Genomic DNA, 23,777 nt, shown 5'->3' on the forward strand with positions numbered 1-23,777 from the left:
TTAAAACTGATTGACCATGAGAGTCAGATCAATAGTCTATCCCCGAGCACATGAATGAGTGTGTGGCAATTCATTGGGATGACCGCCGGGGTGATTTGAAAATTAAACGATATTTTGAATGCTTTTTATGCAGTGTAAAATACAAATGTTTCCCTCCTTTCAAATTTATGATTATCAAGTACACCGTTTTGATTTTTGAACTTGTACAACATTGTTATTCATCACACGGAAAATACAAGTTTAAAATATAAATGATAAAAAAGTTCGAAAAGACAGAGATAAGACATTATTTCCGTGCAACATAGTCATCAACTGTCATCAGAGTATCATAACATGAAACATAAACATGCAAAAAAAAATACAGCTATAGCAGATCCAGATCAAAAGAATTTGAAACACATTACTAAAAAACTACTCACCAAATCTTCCGTGGTCTTGTTTGCGACTTTCTTCGCAAAAACAGGCCTTAATTAAACTTGAATCCCCTCAATCAATATGTACCAACCAAGATGGATGAAACTTCTTCCACATTTCATTATTAGTAATCAGTTCTACCATGAATAATTCCGGACAATGAAAACTGCAATCTAGTCAATCCCTTGTATCAATCACATTTTGTTATCTTTGATACCTTTGCAACAAAAAGTGTTTCTTGATTACCAAGAAACGTTTTAACTTTCCTTAACCTCAGTTGATTCAGCTTCGTTGTCACTGTAATCTCCCCAACATTTGCTTGACTCTACCTCATCTACCGTGTCTTTGTTGGCTACTTCAACCTCAGTTGGGTCGCTAAGGACTATATCCTTTTCTTCTAGTTCAGGACAACCATTTTCAGTGCTGACATGTGGGTCAGGTTGAGGATTTTGCTCCACTGGCTGCTTCTCAGAACTGACTTGTGCTGTCAAAGCTTTGGTAACTTGCTCATCGAGAACTTTTTCATTTTGAAGATTGTTTTCAACTTGTGCTAAATCATTTGAACTATTTGGAGATGTTGCAAACTCAGTTTGGTTCACTGGGATATCATTTAGTGAATCATGAGGACTACCATCATTTGGAGATATTGGGGGGAAACTATTAGGAGATACTGGAATGCCATTTGGCGAAGTTATATATCCATTAGGAGTCACCCAAATTTGTCCAGGTACAAACTCTGAGGCATGTGGGTTCATTATTGTAGGAGGGCTGTTAGGGTTGCCATCACTGGACTGCTCACCTGACGGAAATATAATTTTAGTTCGTGGAACGCGGTTCCCATAATGTCTATTATAGCCACCAGAAATCCGTGGACCATATGGAACCCTAGCTGTCGCTGACTGATGCAGAGATCTCCGTGGAAGCAAAGGAGAAATATTTACCGGCGGAGGCAAAATACCTACATGATCATTGAAACCTGGAACTGGAACTGGAATTGGAACAGAGCCAAAAACTGGAATTGTGGATGGATTAAATGGTGGTGCAGCTGCTGAAAGTTTCTTGGTTTGTTCTTTTCCACCTTCTATTACTTCTTGCTTTTCTCCTTCAATATCCACCTCTTTTGATATAGAAGCATCGTTGTCGTGTATTTTACTTTCAACTGAAACGGTTAGGGAAGTTGATTGTGCTTCTATCTCTGATGAATCTTTGGAGGTAGCATTGGTTGCCTTGTTTAAACTATCAGATTTCTCAACCACCACGGCTGTGATGTTTCCGACTTCAACATTCTTCTCTATAACAACATCATTGTTTGCTTCCTGGAGTTTTCTGACCTCGATACTTTTTAATGTTGCTGTATTAGCTGCCACCACAACAACTTCCTTTTCTTTTTCTTCTCCATGGAAAGATTCTTGCGCGTTCTCATTAACTGAATTTTGAACCTTCTCTTCAATATCATTTGGGGCTCCTACATTACTATGGATCTCCTTCTCTGCAATTACTATGGGGCTCACCTCAGAATTTTGTTCAACATTAGGATTTCCTTTCGGTGGCTGTTCAGCCACAGCCTTGACAATTGTTCCAGGTGGGGCTAAGGCAACTTCTTTGTAAGAAAAAAGTTTACTTGTTGACTGAAGAGTGATGCCACCATTAACAGGAGCTGGTTTAGCAATTTGATCGCTTGGAGCCGGGCTAGATGGAGCTGACTTTGTGTCTGCTAACTTCTCCACTCCAGCGGTAGGGGTGTTAGAGCCATTCAGCTTAGGACTGAAGCTTGTGCTCTTGACAAACTTTTTTGGAACAGGAAGAGACGTCCCTGCAGTAGTCTCATTTAAATTTGATCTTGGAGAAGAAAAGTTTGAGGGATTTCCTCGATATTTGGATGATTGAGAAACATTGATGAAGTTGGTGTTTAGTTTTGCTAGGGTAGGTCTCCTTGATGAAGATGACTTGCGCCCGATGACCGAACGACCTTTAGGAACTGCTTCCTGCCATCCTTCATCTGAGTTGTCACTCTCTGCCAGTTTATTGCCTTCATTGAGCATTGTTTGGTCTAAATTTGTGAACTCAACTTTATCTATCTTTTGTTCTTGAAATTGAGCTTCAGATTTATTTTCTTTATCGCTTGAAGTCTCAGTAATTGAATAATCTATAGACACATCTTCCTCCTTGTGACTTTCATCTGTAGCTGTATCCGAATTTTGGCCTGGTTTTTCTTTCAACTGTAACATGAATTATAATTGAGTTTCCTTTAGTAAAAATATGGGAAACTAATGTTCAAAGTAAAAAGAAAATATGAGCACTAAGATGTATATGAACTGGATAAAAGAAGTTATTTATTACCTTGGCACGAGCCTTTTTTTGTGCTTCTCTTGCTTTCAAATCAGCATCTGGTGTTATGTAATCCAAGAGGTCTGACACGCTGATATAAGGCATTTTGATTGTTATAATATTTAAAAAGAATGAATGGAAAAAATTGATAGATTTAATGATGATTAAATCCAAGTGCATTGTTTCGAACATGATTAATCTAACTTATTAGGTGATTGTTATGACTACCTTAAATGACCCTTGCTGGAGATTGAGGCATCTGGCTTAGGTGTACCATTGCGAGCAGCTTCCTGTTGTTCGAGAGCCTTTGACTCGAAATATTCAAGCCAAGCAGCTGCATCCTGTAACAATTCACATCTATTTGCCTAAGAAACAAAAATTGCTGCACTTATATATATCTACCTTGAAAGAGAATATGCAAGAGTACCTGAGTCCTTAGATCATCAGACCCAAGTTTGGCCTGCAATATCTGGAGAGTGGTTTGTTCATGCTGAACGCTTAGAGAGTATGCTTCCATCAAAGAAAGAGCAATGGCTATTGCATGATAGCTGGCTGCCGTCTGAACAAACCATAATTTTGAAAATAAGTTACAAGTTCCCACTAATCCCAATGAGATGCATATTCGGCAAGATACTGAACAATACTATATGGAAATAATTGTTGCATAGAACTCAGAATGCTGCTCAGTTTCATGAATCTCAATTTCTCTATGTAGTGCAATTCATCATATGATCATATGACTATTAATCTAATGAAATTGCAACTTGTAAAAGTATTTCGTCATGCTAAGAATGAGAGGGACCTGTATATGATCAGCTCCAAGTAATCTTTTGTTACATTTTAAAGCCTCATGAAGGTATCTCAGGGCAACATGGACATTCCCCAATCCTTCTTCCATCATTGCTACATTGATGTAGGTGGCAGCAGTGTTCGGATGTGAAGGTCCACAAGTTAGGTGCAGAAGATACAATGCACGATTAACATACCTAAATACATAAAAGAATTGTCAAAATTAAAGACATGAGTTTCCTTATAACTAGTCAAAGAAAAATTATAACTAATCAATTTACATTATTAAATTATATAGGACCGGAGGGAGTATTTAATATTTATCACTTTCTTCACATCAGCATCAGGATAGTATTAGTAGGCTTACAATTGGCACAACCATAGCTTAGTTAGTATTTTTGTTTCATGCTTTAGGAATTAGCCGTTACATAAAAACACTAGATCAATATCCATATCATTTGAGGTTCATATTCTCATTAATTCAAAACTGTTACAGGACATTCTATAATAAAAAATAGAAAAGATCGCACAACATGGGGACATTTAGATTCTCATATGAAGAACGAAAAGGACATACAACGATATAGAAATCAACTATTAAGAGTAGGATATTAAAAGCATACTTTAAAGCCAACTCAGTATGTTGGAGACGATAATAGAAAACAGCAAGATCCCCGTAACTTTTCATGGTATCGGGATGGTCCAGTCCAAGCTCTCTCTCATTAATATCTAGTGCTTTTTGCTGATAGATAGTTGCCTAAGAAAATCACAGTTAAATTGTTATGATGATAGTGAATGGAATTAACATGGCAAGTAAGTAACCACAGCATATATGTCACCGGTTGCCATGAATTAACAGAGAGGACTTCACGATATTAAAACACATACCTGATTGAAATCACCAGTATGGTATAGCACAACAGCCAAGAGACTATAAGCTCCTGCGGTCATTCTATGGTAAGGCCCACACACTGATACTAACTTTGAAAGTGCCTTCAAGATTCAATTCAAAATGTTGGTGAATTAGTTATTGGCTACATGAACAAACCTTGCTGCAAGATGGGAGAATTTATTCATACCTTGGTGCCGTAGTTGACAGAATCCTCCAATTTTCCTTTATCCAAGGAAGTCTTTGATGATTCCAACAGTGTTCGGCCATCAGCAGATGAGCAAGCAACATGCTACGAAAACAATGAAAATTACACAATTCAATCAACATGGTTTGAGAAAAATATAGTCAATTTTCCACGAAACGAAATTCATTTGTCACGTATCTCACCTTGTATATGGGGACCATGCTTACAATATCTGACTTTCTAAAAGGAGATGCTGTATCCATATCATAGTCCCTCGGAACAAGCTCAAGTCCAACCTTTTAAAGGATTCTCAAAGTTAAGATACCAATAGCAGAAAACAGTCAATATCATCAATCCGTTTATTTTACCTTATGGCACAGTCCACGAAGAATGGCAAACTTTCTTAAATCTTTACTAATTTCATACTTCCACTTCCATCCAAACCTCTTCAAAAGGAAGATTTCTACCCACTTCCATTTCAGTATATCACAACTAGTAATATCAGCATCGTTAGTTTCAAATGACGGAGTTCCCAACAATATATTTAAGCATGATGCTATAGATGAAGCCAATTCAGAATCATTATCAACAGCTGCAACAACAGCTTGCAAGATGTGCTTGTAGGCTCGAACAACCATCTCATGTATACAAAGTGATTGCACATGAGGAAGTTTATCAGCAAGATCAACCTGATAGATAGAATTTGAATATATAATTGGCGAAATTCTCCCAAGTACATATATTCATATCACAACTTGAAACTTTCATTTTTTTCCAGGCACAAAATTTATGTCATTTAAGTTTACTTTGATTCCTTATAATTAATAATGGAATTTCAATTCCTATAACTATCACACTATAAACTAGTGATATCAACTACATTACAAACTATAATCTGAAAACTCCACTAGGCCGGTGCATTATTATTATTTTTTGGTCAGGTAGCCTAGTGGCTAGAATTTCACCTTTTTTAAGGTGAATAATTGGGATTACCGGGGTTCAACCCTGGTCCCTACATATTACATGCAATGTCCCTGGCAACTGAGCTATGTTCATGGGAAATATGTAATAGTTGTTGGCTGGCTCTCATTTGGAGCAAATTTATACAGTCTATGGAACAATTGGCTGTAACTTACCAACATAATTTCTTTTACATTTGCCCTGATATAAAATAAGGTAAAGAAGCAACACAGCAATACTTATTTAAAGAAGGAAACATATAGTTCAATATAAGATGAACCGGTAGTATAATTAAACGGAGTACACAGAAAAAGATAAAGATTAGAACGTTACCACTCGTCCCAAGGAAGACATCTGCAAGCCCCTGGTATGCATGAAATCAGTCAATGTTCTCCCATCAACAGGTGAAAGTTCAAGGGATCCAAAATCTGCCACCTAAGGATTCAAAGTCAGAATAACTAAACACATTCCAGAATAACTCGGTTTGAAAACGAGCTCAAAATTATGAAACTAACCAGCTTTGGAAGTGCAACATCATCATAATATTTATGTGCCATCTCCATCAATTCATCAGGTGACTGCAAAGATGGAGAACCCCAGTAAAGTTATTTATCAAAGTATATATAAGTACAGAGATTGCGCTAATGAACATATGACAATCACATTACAGATATGGATAGATGGAAAAATAAGGAAACATGTTAAATACAGTCCAATGTATTATCAATCATATCAGAAAGAAGGTGTGAACCTTTAGATGAAAATCAGTTTTAGATTCTTTAAGGCGTGAATATGCAGCATCAGTAAGCAGTTTTCTCCATATAGTTTCCTTTTCTTCACATTGTCTTTCAAATTCCTGTTGAGTAGCATCAGGCTTGTTTATGTCAATGTCGTTCCCTTGTTCTACTTTAGAGTTCCTGATGTCAATCTTTTTCTTCAATTCCTTTAGTAACCCACCTTGTTTTCCAAGACCCTTTACAGATGGTTCAAGTTTAGCTTCTTCGGCCTTTTTTGGCTCAGTTTTTGCTGTAGCTTGGCTTTGCAAATGTTGTACCCAGCATGCCCCAAGCTCCCATCTGATAGATTTGCTACGTCTAGTGTCCTCTTCCTTCAATTTTAGAAAACTTTCCTCGAGAACTTGCTTTACGAAAGACCGAGCAGAATGAGAATTATCGACATCAGTGCTCTGGACTCGTTGGATTGCATTAGATGATTGAGGTGTGGATGCCTTGTGCAATAGCATCCTCAAGCTGAAGGTAAGTTGGTAAGAAAATTGTATCAGAAACTTGTAAAGGCAGCAATCGATTTTATGATGTGAGAATTAAGTTTGCATCAGGTTGATCCTTGATTACCAAAATATATCAACTAAGTGGGAGATTAAGGGCCCGTTGTTTACACAAAAAATAAAATAAATAATTTAAAGTTTTGCATAAAGTAATTTACATTTCAAAGTTTTTTCTTTAAAGCAAGAGTGATTTTTCATTTTTATTGTAACACTTCTTACAGTGGTTATAATAATTAACAAATGCACTCTAAACTACCTACCTGTTAACGTTTAATGCATTTGCACCTCCTTCAGGTTGGTCCTCAATATCAATTACCAAAGAACCATTAGGACTCCCCGCCGAATCTGTCTCAGGTGAAACCTTTACCACAGCTGTGTAGCCACAATGTCGTATAATTACTGCACCTAAAGTAGGAGTGTCCTAGAAGAACAAAAGGGAGAAAAACTTATCATAAACAGAAAGTCAAAAACCACTAGAGTGCATTATAAGAGGGTCAAAAAAACCACTTACATGAACAGCTGCACTTTCATCAGCAGTTATGCCTTTAAGCAAGTTTCTTTGAGCAAGTTCTTCCTCGGTTAATCCAAGAACCAGAGTCCCGTCATTTTTGCAGTCCAACTTAATGCTTGCATCAGATAAATCTCTTATCACCTTAATAGTTAAATCACCGATTCTTTCTTCATATGAAGATGGAACATTACTAATAGAGCTTTGTTTGCTATCTTTAAAATGCTTAATTGCAGAAACTGCTTTGAAGACTGATACGTCTACGAATAAACTATGAAGCAGAAAGGCTTTCCTATCTCGAATTTGCCTCTCTTCTGCATTTTGACAGGGCATTGCAGCTAGGATTGCAAAATCTCTGGCCCATTGTCTCTTTTCATGTTTACTATCCCTTCCTTGACCACCTCCATTTCCTCCCCAAGTTTCATCTTCCATAGGCAGTGTGGGAAACACACCTGGATTGTCAGAAACAACTGGAGGGACAACCCATGTGTTTGCACGAAAACCGTAAGGAAGGTTGCCAAACTGAAATCATACCACTATAATTGTAAAAACATCTGGTACAATTAGCATAACAAGGTGAAATCTTATAATGCAATGCAAAAGTATATACCTTATTGTGTTCTGTAAATGCCTTCATAAGAGCTTTATACGCCTGCAATAAATATTATTATTAATATTTGGAAAATGCTAACTAGTGCCCCTGGGGCACTGGTTAAGAAGCTAAATAAGGTATGAATGTATTGGAAATTGTGTAATCTACTTTTTATAAGTATAAAAAATGCTATTTTCAATGTAAAAATTACTCCTTTTAGTATCCTTAACTAGTGTCCCGGGGGCATTGGTTAGCATGACCCTTAATATTTACCTATTATTTACTAGAAAAATTGTTCTAAAAAACAATAATGAGTTTAAACTTACAGAATCAAACACCCTGCTTATTTGCTGTAAGAGAGGCACCAATGCATGGCTAATAAGAGGACGTTTTCCAGCAGGATAGAATCCTTTCCTACAGGCAACAATTGTAGTTGGTTTGCCACTGCAAACCCTAACCTGAACATGTGAAATGTACACAAAAGTAACTCACTGATGGGAAGTGGTAAAAAAATAGTACTCCTTCCGGTCACTATTATAAGCAAGCAAAAATTCACTTATTAAATTCATTGAATAACTGATGTATAACCAGATACATTAGTTATTCAATGAATCTGAAAAAGTGAATTTGTGCTTATAATAGTGACCAGAAGGAGTATGCGGTAGTTTGTTCAGAATAAGGGCAGGCACAATGAATAATAACAACACTTACATCGATCTGAAAGAAATCATCATCGGTCTTATCCTCAAGGAATGGACGGTTTGATCTTCGTATGTCTGCAAGAATTTAAACCAAAATTACAGTAATCATTGTCACTAAAGCATGCCACAAATAAAAAGAAGATTAATAAGATAGAAAAGCTTACAATGAAATGGGGGTGTAAGGTTTGAAAAGGAAAAGAAGTCATAGAATTGTCCAAGTCTAGGTGGTGGATACATGGAGACATCACCACCCAAGTCCAAATTCTGATCATTGGCTTTGGGTTTTGGGGATCCATTTTCGACTGACCCTCGCCCGGAGGGTAGTTTCCCGAAGGCTGAGGTGCAGGCTGCGATGTCTAAAAGTCGGCGAATATGCGTCACCACAACCTCTTCCGTGTAGTAGTCCTCTGAAAAATAACATTGTTAATGGGACTGATTGTGTATGCATAACTTGAATGGAGTTAGTTAGTTAGTTAGTTAGAGTTAGTTACCTTGAACGATTGAGACATGACATGGTTTGAGTGATACGATTTCCACGTTATCTTTCAGCCTTTCGCCTCGCACCTATTCAATTCAAGTACAGTACTTGTTTTATTTCTTATGTACATTCATTCATTCATTCATCAATAACAAGTTCTAACTATTTCACTTTCTTTTCTTGGAGATAGAAAATTTAGATTAGAGGAGACATAACCTCAAAACGGAATAATAAGCAAAAAAGGCCCCTCTATGTATGGTGATAGACCGTGTGCAAAAAAGGGCCGGTAAATAAATACTATGTCTAGGCCTATTTAGCCAAGTTGTCATTATTTCTTGACGCGTTATGCGCGGTGTTTACTGATCTGGTGATTCAAATCAAATCAAATCAAATCAATTTATATTTTATTCGAACTCGTTCAAGTTTGATTCCAATCCGAACCAATCCATTCAAACCAAAAGTGGTTTACTTCAGGCAACAGGTTTGTGATTCCAACCTCATGCGAACCCAACCCATTTAAAAAAAATGTTACATTTTTTATTTTTGATAATATAGTTTAATTTTTTTTTTGACGTTTTAATCCTCCTATTTTCAATTTTTGAAGTTTTGATCTCCCTATTTTAATAACCAAATTAAAATAGGGGACCAAAACTTCGATTCACACGCCTCCTCCATCCCTCCTCATTCGGTTTCGATTTCAATCTCCTTCAGATTTCTTCTCATAATGACGAGACTAGAAGCTGCCAAACCAGCTTCCACTAAATTTCTTTTCCAACAAACAAAGGCAACATTATTTTTATCCACATGTTGAGTCTTTAGGGTTGCATCAAAACACTGTTTTTGTTAAAGTAGAAATAACAACTCAATCAAACGATTTAGACATACCTGAAAACGTACTTCACATTAGACATGTTGAAGAATTGGTAACGGTGATGAACGTGTGTTTGTAATTTTGATACATTCAATAACGAATGTGTTATCAAGTTAAGCCAAATTAATGATTTACCCTATAATAATCTGAGTCTAAAGTAGAACCCAAGTCATGGTTGGTGTGACTAGTGTTAGGTTGGATCATCACATTTGGCTAAGAACAATCACACAAGTGAGGTTAGACATGCTACTTCATTCAAAATTTTAAGGCATTGCCTTTGTGACTCATTTCACTTACATGTTATTCAACATCAACTCTTTCATTCAGTAGTACATTAACTCAACCAAAATCTTAAGGCATGCATTGGATTTGTGTGTCTTCTCACTTACATGTTCAATATCAACTCTTTCATTCAATGTGAGACTTTAACCCACACTCGACATATCACAACACAACATCTATTCCTCAAGTTTGAGACTCTTTGCATTCGAGATCCAACACCATGAATCTCTCTCGTTCCCTCATCAAGTCGACTGAACTCTCATATCATTATTGGACCTTCTAGGGGAGTATATGGGTTGAATCACACATTGGGCTAAAAACAATCACGATAGTAAGTTTGAACACCGCATATTCACCCAAAATCTTAAAACGTTAAATTTATAGATCATCTGATTTATATGTTGTTCAACTTCAATTGTTTCATCTAATGTAATATTTTAACTCTAGTGACAATTTTATTAAATAATGAATCAACAAAACCCATTCCAATTTTTTTTAATGATATTCAAGATATTGCTATTTCTTTTTCATGAAACAAGTTCCATTTCAAATCCTTGTAAAACATATATAAACAATAATATCCTCCAAAACAATAATATCGTGATGGTAAAATAATATAATTTAATCGGTAGAGATATTATATATGCAGAAGTTGGAATTTGAACTTTGATTTTATCATTTATTTATTTTAAGGAATTATTTTCTAACTATTAGACTACTTGAAGAAAAAAATCGTGTTACATCGGGAAAAAAATAGGGCCGGAAGATGAAGTATTGTGTGCAATGCATACACCACTTGATATATTATCGCAATAATTGTTTGAAGTGATTATTGTTGAATTTCAAGTATGAATGGTTAAGTCTCAGATCGACTATGAACAGAAAAAATATTAAAGTTATATGAGAGATGATTCATTAAACTAATGCATTGATCCCATTATTTATCCCGAGTTTCCTCGGACTCCATACATACCTCGTGAGATAGGGAGAAGTTAGTCAAGTGACAAGTCTCAACATGGACTGCTAAGAGCTTTCTCAAATCCAGTATCCTGTCTGTAGAGATGCCCTGCATCCCAACAAATAGATCCAATCATTTGTTATTACACAAAATAACAAGTTGAATTTAGAGATTAGAAAGAAAATAAATTAGGAAATATTTACAAATCAAAAAAAATAAAATAAAGGACATCTACTGTAATTTTGCCTACAATTTTTTTAAAGCATTTATCAAAGAGCATGCATTGAAGTTTGTTTTTCTTCAAGGATAACCATGTTGGAGTAAGCCCTAAAAGCCAATATGTTTTGATAGAATCTTCTTTTGTATCATGACTTTGATTTATATATTTAATATATATAAAAAGGCATTTCTTTATTATGTTTGTTTCAAACTAATAAAGTCCCTAGAATAGCTAGTCTAATTAATGGAACATTAAGTGTGACTTAATAGTGAGACTCCATTAAACATAAGGACACTATTCTTAAAGTATCCGTAGTCAAGTTTTACTGTGATGTGGGATAACAGTAAAACATAGAGACTATTATGTGAGTAGACTGATGACCTCATCTCACGTGTCATGGATATGAGATATCAAGTCTTCACATAGATATAAATATTAGGAGTAATATTTATATTGGATTGACCCACCATGAGAATACTACATAGTGTGTTATGAAAAGTGTCATAAGTTATTCTCATAGTGATAATGGTGTATACCACCCTTCGACCTGAAACCACTATGGACCCTAGATGTGGAGTAGAGTACTTAGTTGCCGTTCAAACATTGTCCGTAACAGGATGACTATAAAGTCGGTTGATGGGTACTCCACAAATCATGCTGAGGGACATGAGTGACCTAGATGGAATTTGCCCCTCATGCATAACAGGAGTAATATCTATGGGCCTCTTGATGGAATATGACTGATAAAATGCGTGGCCACGCCGAACTAAGTCAATATGAGATATTGAGCTTATTCGTTACTCAGTATATTCTGGGATCAAGAAATAAGATATTGAACCATACAAGGATGACACGATCTATGCCTTGTGTTCAATATAGATATAAGGGCAAAGGGGTAATTATACACACGATCGTTATCATGGAAATGTTTCGTCAGATCACATGACATTCTCGTCACTTGGGTAGCAGTGATGTGTTGCTAGATACCGCTCACTGTTTATAATATTAAATATGTGATTTAATATTATTGCCAACGTTACGAGAACCTATAGGGTCACACACAAAGGACAGATAGATGAGAGAAATAAATAAGTAAGACTTATTTATAAAATAATAAGTAGGACTTATTAGTAATTAAATAATTAAGTATGACTTATTATTTAATTAGAGAAGCGTGGCACACCGTAAAGTATGGTGCACTTAAGTAAAATACAGCACACCGTAAGGTACGGTGGATATTCAAATAAGTCTATAAAAAGAATACACTTATGTGCTGAATTTTAACCTAAGAGTTAGTCCTAAAATTTAGAAACTTAGCCGCCGCTCTCTAAACCCCGTTCTCTCTGAATCTCTGGTGGAATTGGCTAGCACCGGTCATCAGAGAAGTTCTGTTCGTGTGGACTGAGTAGATGCATCGCTACTTTGCTTTGCTCGTGATCAGAAATAGTTTCTACTTCAAAGGTTCTGCACTTCAAGAGGTAAACACATAAACTTGTGGTTTTGTGTTCGTTGATTTGTGATTAATGGTTTAATCAAGATCCGTTCATCGGGATTGTTCCGCTAAGAGGATTAATTTTTTGAAAAACCCCTCTTAAATCCCTTCAGTGGTATCAGAGCTTTGGTTCTGGTTAAATCATTAAATCCGAATCTGATTATGCATAATATGATTATATGCTGATATATTCAAGAGTTATGTGTCTATGTGCTTGCTCGATCGATGTTTGTATTTTTTATTTTGAATACGATTCAAATAGAGGCAATCATACGAATTTTAATCTGTTCACGTTCTTGTCAAAGAAGTGATTAACTTATACCTCTAAATCGTTTGGATGCATGAATATATTATTTAAGCGATTTTGATTTGCACTGGTTATTATCATTCATAAGATCCACACATATGATATATAAGATATATTCATCAGTGGTTTGAATCTTATTTTAAAGTTGATTCCAAATAGTTTGGATTTAGCTTTCGGATATGATCCCATAAGTTATATATATTCAATTTGCCTTTTGATTATGAATCAAAACATATATTGAATGAATTAAAGGGTTTGAATCAGGTTTGTTTGGTTCGGCGACATATATAACCGATTGTGATTTTAATTTAGAATTAAAAGATAATATTATTTATATTGGGTTTAATTTTAAATGTGATTCAAATATTTTCATATGTGATATGAATTTCACGATCAAAATTTTGAAATCAATCTGTTTTATTAATCGTGATGTTTCTCAAACCTGTTTGTTTGGCCACATAACCAATTTTGGCTTTTAACTTAAAATTAAAGATGTTAATACTGGTAACAATTTGAAAGCCAGATTATTTGTAGGACAAATAGCAAATCGTGATTTGATATTCTTAATGGTTAAGATATTTCCAAATCGATTGCCTGTAATTTGTTACAAGTGATTCTTAATAGTTAAGATTTGGTTTGGTGTTTTAAAGTGATCCAATTGATTCAAAAAGTTTGATTCGATCCGTTTTAAATTAATTATTTGAATTATTTAAAGTTTATTCAAAAGGAGTTTTGATTAATTAAATTATCATATTTGATGATTATAGAATCATTAAAGATTTGATTCAAAATATTTAATTTAGAATTAAAATATTTGAATCAAATAAAATTGATTTGGTACTTTTAAAGCGATGATGAATCAAAATGTTTGATTCTGATTTAAATTAATTCAAAATGTTTTGATTAATTGTTAAAGATTTGATTTAAAAGTTTAGCATAAATTTAGCATAATTTTTTTTTTTATGAATCAAAAGATTTGATTGTAGATTAAAAGATTTGAATCAGTTTTACTTTTATTTGATATATATCCATGTGATGCGATATTATTTTGAAATAATATTAGTTTGTTATGCCAATAAAACAGAAAGAATAATTTTTTTTTTTGGCGCTAGTTCGTTAAGATACAAAATTTATCTAACTTTATGTTTCCATAAAAATCTGAAACGTTGTTATTGGCATAACAATGTAATATTAATTTAATAATAATAGTAATAATAAGATGTTATTATTACTTATTTATTTATTTATTAAATATATGGTATATGGTTATGACCTTAGATATTTGGTGCGTTAATTTATACGGCCTGCGTGTCGTGGTTTATTTTAAAATACGGCCTGCGTGTCGTGCATTTTATTTATTTATTTATTTAGTTACTTAAATAATGTAATTGCTCGAGTTCAAAAGAGACAACGCCAAATGATGATACCGATGGAGAAGCTTGAGAAGTTTGCTCGAGGGTCAAAGAATTGTAATAAAGTAGTTTATTTAATTCTTGTGCGTTAGGAGGTCATAACCATACTACCTAGTCTATTTTATTTTATGTATGTGATGCATGAGATGTATGTTTTAATTATATTTGCCATGTATGTTTTATATAATTATTAAACGCATATTTACATGAATGTCATGTAAAGTGAAACACGTGTATAAGATACACATGTCGGTGAGATCAAATTTAATTAAAAATCCTTCAAGTACTCATAAAGACTAATATTGAAGATGTAGGTCTTGCCAACGCAAGGTGCATTTTCTATACTAGTAAGATGTGTATATATTAAGTTTTATGCTTTCCAAAGAATAGCACCCTTCAAGATCAATATCGATTAATGTAGGTTTTGCCAACGTAAAGTGCATTGTCAATATTGATAAGTTGCGGTGAGATAACCAGTTTATCCGATTGCTATTTATTGGGTTTAACTTAACTAAAGAAAATATAATATGATTATATGACTTTAGAAGCAAATGTTGGGTCATTCCATATGATGGATTAGAATAAGTGTTATTCACCCAACGGAAAGGATATGAGAGTTGTATGAGATACAATTGGAAACAGTTTCCTACCTAAATAACTACGTTTTGTGTAATCAGCCCAACGCTGACTTAAAACAAAGTGAAATATGGATCTCATTCCCACTAGAAAATCTTCCAACGGAATTTTCCGAATCAAATGTTGAGGGTCATTTGGTTTGAGTAAAATAGTGGGAGCATATTTAATTAAAGACCTAGTTAAATATGTTTTAATCATGATACAAATATTTTATTTTCGTAATTAGATATATTTGGCATATAATTTATATTTTACTGTAAAAGGTCCTTATGAAGGACATAAAGTTCAGAAAAGAGTTTCTGAATTGGTACATATATATTGAGAATTGTTCTCAAATACGAGAAAAACTGCTAATAGTTTTGAAAGAGTCAAAATGAAAGAAAGAAGTAAGACTTCTTCATACATTTTGTTATAGAAAGTTAAATTATTCACTTTTGCATCTTAGGTATATGATACCAAATGCAAATTTCATATTTGTTGAAATATGAAGTTGTTTAAAGAAGTGAAAATTTGACCATAGATAAAGTCAACCTACGTTTAGAATAAAATAGTTTCATTGATCGTAGAAGTTGAGTTTGACATGGAACCAAATAATTGTTATTATGTTTCATTTAATAATAGAAACATTGGACCTAAACCTTGTAATGACAAGAAAAAAGGACTGCTTGTTTGAATAATAGACAAGTGTTGTTTCATTATCCAAATAATGTTTTCTATTCTATTGTTCTAATTGAGTAATGGAATTGAGTTCCATCAACTTGATAACCTTATCTATAACAATGATGAATAAGGATCAAATAAGATTTGAACCTTGTAAATTAGTGGCAATTAATATTGCTTAGTACTAATAAGTGAGACACACATTTCTAGATTCCATAGATAGGAATTTTGGACTCATTTGATTTATATCATTTGAAGGATGTAAGTTCCACTTTTGAAAATAGTTCAGTATGTCAATTACCAACTAAGGCAAAGTGACATTTTATCTATTTGAAATATATACATATGAGATGTATATGAACCACTAAACTAATTATTTGCTAGATATAATTTTATTTCTTTTACTTCATTTACATTACTAATTAGCTTAGTAGATGTGAATATGTGTGGTTGACACAAAGTATGATTCTTTGAATTTGTTCAAAGAATTTATGAATGAAGTAAATGAATAATTTTGAAAAGTATTAAGACCATACGAACAAGTCGTAATGGTAAATACTTAGATAAGGAGTATAGTAACAACTATTTATATTACATCATGTTCGACATGATTACAAATAAGATAGTTCGTTTATATCTCCAGCGACTCTTTCGAAAAATTATTTTAATTAGAGTTATTCTTTACCCACAAAAGTTCCAATAAAAGAAATCATAAAGACACCATATTTGATATGGAGGTAAAAATACCTAGTTTGACTTTATGGTAGTTTGGGATTGTACGGTTTATAAGATAAACATAATTCCAACTTGGATTAATGTGTATTTGTGGAGGGATCCTAAAGAAACTTAGAAATACTAATTCTACAACACTCTCTAGGACAAAAGTTGTTTTGTTACTAGAATTAAAATATTCCTTTAGAAGGAATGTGTCTCTAGAAGAGATAGTGGGAGTGATGTAGAACTTGAGTAAATTCGAGTACCACAAAACACATGTTTTTGAGAATGGAACATGAATCGGTTCAACAAGAGTTGTTGTTGGATCACCAGTTCGAGTAGCACAAGACCTATATAAGTCGGATATGTCATATCACACAGTTGAGAGTCACGGTTTTACCATGACTCGACAAGGTGATATATGATGCTCATGGAAGATGAGAATGTGACTTATAAAGAGTCCATGTACACAAAACATATATGGATATTGTTTTGTCATCCAATTGAGTAAGACTCATAGGATAAATATGAGTCTTGTTGTAAAGATTCACATGGATGGTATTGTGAATACCTTTATGGTGTGATTAAATGTGAAAGGTTTCACACAAATCATGATGCAATTATGATGAAACCTTTATTTCAATCATAGTGCTTAAACTCATTTGATTCCACTTGCAATTATTGTATGTTTTACTACGAGTTCTGGCAGATGGACAACGAGGTTACATTCCTTAATTGGAATGACCTTACATATGTATTTGACATATGGACGGAGTTTCGTTAATCTAAAGGATGCTAGAAAAGTATATAAATTACAAAATTCATTTATGAATTTGTTCAAATTTCTCAAAGTTGAATTATCAGTTTTATTGATCAAGTTTTATGAAAACTAAGATTAATAAAGGAACTCTTGTGCACACAAGAAAGTCAGTGGGAGTATTTAAATTAAATGAGTTACAATGATACTGATTGTCCAAAACCGAAGAACAGTATACCCAGATTGTAGTCTGGAATAAACTTTATGCTCGGATGTCAAATCTGTAAGCTTACAAGCTTCAGAAGATTGATATATCTATTACAAAGGTCAAATATATGATTTGAATCGTTTGTCTCATAAGATGAGGCAGAAAATTGTTTTCCTTACGTTGCAGATTCCCCTGACCTCATTAAAGATGGTAATGGTTTAATCTTGCAAGCAACGGAAAACCAGATCTCACCAACGATTCAAATACAAGTTTTGACACTTTATTTCTTTTGATAGAAGATCAAAAGTGTAAATTGGAAGATGTATCGGGTACCAACATAGGAAAGAGTTCCTTATCCACTAATAGAAAATCTTGCATAGAAGATGCTTGATGATCACGCTAGTCCAATAGATGTTGAGTTAATATCTGATTGGCTTTAGTGCTAGTGGGAGATTGTTGGAGTAAGCCCTAAAAGCCAATATGTTTTGATAGAATCTTCTTTTGTATCATGACTTTGATTTATATATTTAATATATATAAAAAGGCATTTCTTTATTATGTTTGTTTCAAACTAATAAAGTCCCTAGAATAGCTAGTCTAATTAATGGAACATTAAGTGTGACTTAATAGTGAGACTCCATTAAACATAAGGACACTATTCTTAAAGTATCCGTAGTCAAGTTTTACTGTGATGTGGGATAACAGTAAAACATAGAGACTATTATGTGAGTAGACTGATGACCTCATCTCACGTGTCATGGATATGAGATATCAAGTCTTCACATAGATATAAATATTAGGAGTAATATTTATATTGGATTGACCCACCATGAGAATACTACATAGTGTGTTATGAAAAGTGTCATAAGTTATTCTCATAGTGATAATGGTGTATACCACCCTTCGACCTGAAACCACTATGGACCCTAGATGTGGAGTAGAGTACTTAGTTGCCGTTCAAACATTGTCCGTAACAGGATGACTATAAAGTCGGTTGATGGGTACTCCACAAATCATGCTGAGGGACATGAGTGACCTAGATGGAATTTGCCCCTCATGCATAACAGGAGTAATATCTATGGGCCTCTTGATGGAATATGACTGATAAAATGCGTGGCCACGCCGAACTAAGTCAATATGAGATATTGAGCTTATTCGTTACTCAGTATATTCTGGGATCAAGAAATAAGATATTGAACCATACAAGGATGACACGATCTATGCCTTGTGTTCAATATAGATATAAGGGCAAAGGGGTAATTATACACACGATCGTTATCATGGAAATGTTTCGTCAGATCACATGACATTCTCGTCACTTGGGTAGCAGTGATGTGTTGCTAGATACCGCTCACTGTTTATAATATTAAATATGTGATTTAATATTATTGCCAACGTTACGAGAACCTATAGGGTCACACACAAAGGACAGATAGATGAGAGAAATAAATAAGTAAGACTTATTTATAAAATAATAAGTAGGACTTATTAGTAATTAAATAATTAAGTATGACTTATTATTTAATTAGAGAAGCGTGGCACACCGTAAAGTATGGTGCACTTAAGTAAAATACAGCACACCGTAAGGTACGGTGGATATTCAAATAAGTCTATAAAAAGAATACACTTATGTGCTGAATTTTAACCTAAGAGTTAGTCCTAAAATTTAGAAACCTAGCCGCCGCTCTCTAAACCCCGTTCTCTCTGAATCTCTGGTGGAATTGGCTAGCACCGGTCATCAGAGAAGTTCTGTTCGTGTGGACTGAGTAGATGCATCGCTACTTTGCTTTGCTCGTGATCAGAAATAGTTTCTACTTCAAAGGTTCTGCACTTCAAGAGGTAAACACATAAACTTGTGGTTTTGTGTTCGTTGATTTGTGATTAATGGTTTAATCAAGATCCGTTCATCGGGATTGTTCCGCTAAGAGGATTAATTTTTTGAAAAACCCCTCTTAAATCCCTTCAAACCATGCTTTAAAAGTTGCTCTTTGCTTTTCTTTCTCTTCCAAAGAAAATCTTAGAAGGATTTGTTCCAAATAAAAGAGTTTTTTTTTTAAAGGATAATTCATGGATATCTTGGAGTTTCCTATCTTAAGGGTCTCTTTGGTTCAAAAAATGAGAGGGAAGGGGAGGGATTTTAATGAAGGGGAGGGGAGGGAAGGGAAGGGGAGGGGAGATCTTTTAATTATGTATATGTTTGGTTCAAAAGAGGGAAGTGGAGAGGAGGGAAGGGATTTTAATTACAAATATGTTTGGTTCACGGGGGGAGGGGAGGGATGATGAAACTAAATTACTTTTTTATCCTTATAATCATATAAAGGTTATCTTAATTTTAAAATTACTCGAATTAAAAATAATTAAATATAAAAACTCGAGAGTCGAAATCTCCACGAATCAAATCGTCTATTTTTTTATCTATAAAATTAAACTCTACACACAAATTTAAATTATTATGTAACTCAATTATCAAAAACATTATTATGTAGCTCAACCTAACAAAATAATTATAACGTTAAATAAAATGAACAAGAAAGAGAGAAAAAAAAAGCAAAATAAGATTATATGAAAAATTTGTACAGTACACGTAAAGAAAATGTGTATAAATTTTTTCGATCAAATGAAAATGTGTTATATGATTATATTTATACAGTAATACATTACATTGCATTTCTACCAAAAAAAAAACATTACATTGCATTGCAACGGAGCAAAATAATTATATGTAGACAGGAGGATAGTTTTGGACTTTTGGTACATAAAAAATTAGTACAAAATTATTTGGAAAATTTGGAAAAAGAAAAACAGGTTAGGAACATAAAAAAAATAGGATAATTTTGGCATTTTAAAATAATGATGAGGACAATTATGTCAATATAATTAGAATTATAATAACACATTCTCTCTCCCCTCCCCTCCCCTCCAAATCCCCGCAATTTGGGGGAAAGCAAAAATTGAGTTTTGGAGGGATTTTGCTCCCCTCCTAAAAATTGAACCAAACACATTTCATTAAAAATATTCCCTCACCTCCTCTTCCCTCCCCTCTATTTACCTCGAACCAAACACACCCTAATTGATTAAATCCAAATAAAAGAGTTTTTTTTTCTTTTCTTTTTTTGGAAATTTTAAAGAAAAGAGTTGATGCGCATACTCTTATTTGGCACACAACGGTGTGAAAAATTTGGGAAGCAAAAAATGGTTAAATTTTGGGTTAATGACACTTTTGCTCCATGTCATTTAAGTGAGATTTGGTTTTCCCTTCTATAAAATTATTTTTTTGCAATTTCAACCTTATAATTCGAAGATTCTTTGTTTTAGTCCTTCATGGTATCTAGTAGCATCTAATTGTACTAAATAAATGGAGGATGTGGCACATAATGTCAGCAATGATTTGTATTTTTTCAAATATCTATCTCAACAATTTTTCAAAAATATTATCTAAAATAAAAGGCTAATAGCACTTTTGCCCCCTGCCATTTGGGTGAATTTTGGTTTTCTCCTCTGTAAATTGCCACCAAATACGAGGACTAAAAATAAGGAATTTTTAAATTACAAGGGTGCAATCAAAAAAAATATTTAATGATAGTGGAACTGACTTGATGGTAAAACTCGTTATTTATTTATTTTTTGTCTATTTTTCTTTAATGAAACTCTTTATTTCATTTGAATGAAACAATGACTTTTTGTTAATCATATGTAGCATACGTAGTATATCGGATGTGACAAAAAAATTGTGGCATATTGGTGGATATAAACAGATACATAAATAGTTAACAGTTTTAAAACACATATTTCATTTTCATGTATTTTTTTATAGAAAACACTTGCATTTTTCTATTTAAAGGTGAAAACTTAAATCATTATCTTAAAATCGTATTTTAAATGGCCCCTGCAAGTGGACGGTGGGATTGGTTCCCTTAAATTAGTCGGTGTCGGATACCAAGTTTTCAAAAAAATTATCTTAAATCATATATAGATGACAAAAAAAGAAAGAAAAAAAAAATAAAAATTCCAGTGTGCAAGTAGACAAATAAATTAGAATTATTTCACACCATCCATACCTTGAGGGTAACTTGTGAACCATCTGGTATTTCAACCGTAATTTCAATAACCGTCGGTAAAACTACAATAAACAATGTAATTCAAATTAATATGAGCAATTTCAAAACATATAATGAAATTTGAAAGAAGATAACAATGCAATTAAATAGTTAACCATAAAAATTAGTTGCTAAACATATAAAAATTAAACTTACTTAAAAAAAAATAAAGAATGGAAAACAAATTCATATAAGATAGAGAGATATTAGAGACATATAAAAGTTACTTATCATTCGGTGGATAGTTCAACTAATTTGAACTAAGAGTTAAACGTGTTGAGGGTGGAGGAGAAAAATATTAACATTACCAACTAATTAACGACTTCCGCCGTTTTAAAAAAAGTTAACAATTGATATTTAGTAGTGCTATATAAAATTGTAATCATCTCGTTAGAAGGTCAATTTTCTCGTGTATCCATTAATACAAAGAGTTTTTTAGTTTTTTCTTTATTTTTTGATGGATGTAATGTTTCATAACAGAAGAAAAAATGCAATTTCATATATGAATAGACATGAAATGAAAGAGGAATAAAAAGAGATAATATAAAGTATAGTATATGAACCTTTCTCTTCTTTTTTCTTTTTTTCTCCTTTAGTTTTGTGCGGTTTTGTTTTTCCGGTCTTGGGAGCCATTGGATTGCACTAAGAGAAATTTAAGGTACTTACAAATATTGTTGTTTAATTTGAGAGTTTCTTTTTGGACGGAAATAACTAGAAGCCAATACTTGAATTCATCGTTGAAGATAAAGGGAAGTGAATTGAATAGGAATGGGTTTGAAATAGCTTTACTAATAACCAAAGTGACACAAAGAAAAAGGGAGGGAGAGGGAGAGAAAAGAGATTATGAGAGAGAGAGAGAGAGAGAGAGAGAGAGATAGAAAAATGAGTAAAAAACAAAAAAAAAAGAAAAGTGTGGATAGATAGGATAAGGTAAGCCAAGGGCATTCTAGCCTTGAGCATATTCACACGGGAGGATGTAATAAGGCTTTAACAATTTCAAGCCTCACATTTGTGAGTTTATAGGTGTAAGATGTAGTACCAAATATATTTCTACCTCATTTTTAGATTTAATTTATCAAATTTTTACCACCAAATCCAAATGGTAAAAATTTTAGTCCTTTTAAGCAAATATTTGAGTTTGATCATTAGTTCTTGCGTTTGGAGAAAATTGAATTATGAGAAAAGAATCCACTTTATGTGTGTCAAGCAGAATTCTAATGTTTTTACTATTGATTATAATGGTGAAAACTTCTTATTAATAACATATTATGGTAAAAAATTATAACATGACCTGTTTCAGACTGAACTAAAATTCAATACACACTTGAAGCCTAAAGGGCGTAAAACTACAATACATGTTACCAAGCATGAGATAATGTCTCAAGGCAAAGGACAATCACGTCTCATAGGGCACATGGCCTCAGCCAATGAAGATACAACATAATACTAAAATTGTGCTATTCTCAGTTTCAATAACGTAGTGGAATTACCACTCTCCATGCATACTCATGCAAGGTTTGACCTATAAATATGTGGTTGTTTTAGAATCCGCTGATGCAAAGCATCGTGGCGTACAAAAATTGTGCCATTTTATTATTTGTATCAATTTTTAAATTGATTTTAGACTGACCGTTTGATAGTCTCAAAATAGTTGCTTTGCTTGCTATTCAGAAGGAGTTGATGGTACGTGGACAAGTTTTCTTGTTGATGGACGATTCTTTCGCCAATTTTAGATCTTGGTTGGTGCTCGCAAATGTTCACTAATAACTGTGATTGATGATAGTTTGTTAGGATCGATTAGGTTGACTTCACTTGTGTTAATTTATCTATATGTATCACTGTTTGGGTTGTCCAACACTTTTGTATTGTTTTACTAGGTTAGGTTGTTTGTCCTCCCAACTTTTATTTCTTATGTAATTATTTCTTTTTTATATCTTGACTCTGTTTTGTAATCTCAGATTTTGAGCTTATAGTTTATCGCTTATAGCTGATAAACTTATATACCAAAAAAGACTTGTTTGGTAAACATTTT

General features: G+C 33.5%; 1 protein-coding gene across 1 annotated transcript; it reads right to left on the reverse strand.

The window, feature by feature from the left end:
• Positions 1–164: 164 nt before the first annotated feature.
• LOC123885259 (protein REDUCED CHLOROPLAST COVERAGE 2) lies at positions 165–22,758 on the reverse strand. Its single transcript, XM_045934533.1, has 23 exons — positions 22,309–22,758; positions 21,707–21,768; positions 11,258–11,350; positions 9,145–9,217; positions 8,818–9,060; positions 8,664–8,728; positions 8,279–8,410; positions 7,971–8,012; positions 7,364–7,882; positions 7,113–7,273; positions 6,319–6,817; positions 6,083–6,145; positions 5,901–6,002; positions 4,976–5,296; positions 4,811–4,903; positions 4,611–4,712; positions 4,420–4,524; positions 4,155–4,288; positions 3,545–3,728; positions 3,170–3,301; positions 2,971–3,083; positions 2,755–2,833; positions 165–2,633 (listed from the first exon to the last, which is right to left on the reverse strand). The coding sequence occupies exons 1-23, from the start codon at positions 22,376–22,378 to the stop codon at positions 672–674; spliced, it is 5,349 nt and encodes a 1,782-aa protein (XP_045790489.1). The 5' UTR covers positions 22,379–22,758; the 3' UTR covers positions 165–671.
• Positions 22,759–23,777: the final 1,019 nt, after the last annotated feature.

The sequence above is a fragment of the Trifolium pratense genome, linkage group LG5 (assembly GCF_020283565.1).
Source record: "Trifolium pratense cultivar HEN17-A07 linkage group LG5, ARS_RC_1.1, whole genome shotgun sequence".
Taxonomy (NCBI): Eukaryota; Viridiplantae; Streptophyta; class Magnoliopsida; order Fabales; family Fabaceae; genus Trifolium; species Trifolium pratense.

Excerpts from the sequence above, each read along its gene's own strand:
- LOC123885259 (XM_045934533.1), bottom strand. The coding sequence starts at position 22,378 with ATGGCTCCCAAGACCGGAAAAACAAAACCGCACAAAACTAAAGGAGAA. Across the intron at positions 4,289-4,419 it reads ATACTGGTGATTTCAATCAG|GCAACTATCTATCAGCAAAA; the intron begins GTATGTGTTTTA and ends TGATTTTCTTAG. Across the intron at positions 2,834-2,970 it reads TCCAGCAAGGGTCATTTAAG|CGTGTCAGACCTCTTGGATT; the intron begins GTAGTCATAACA and ends GCCTTATATCAG.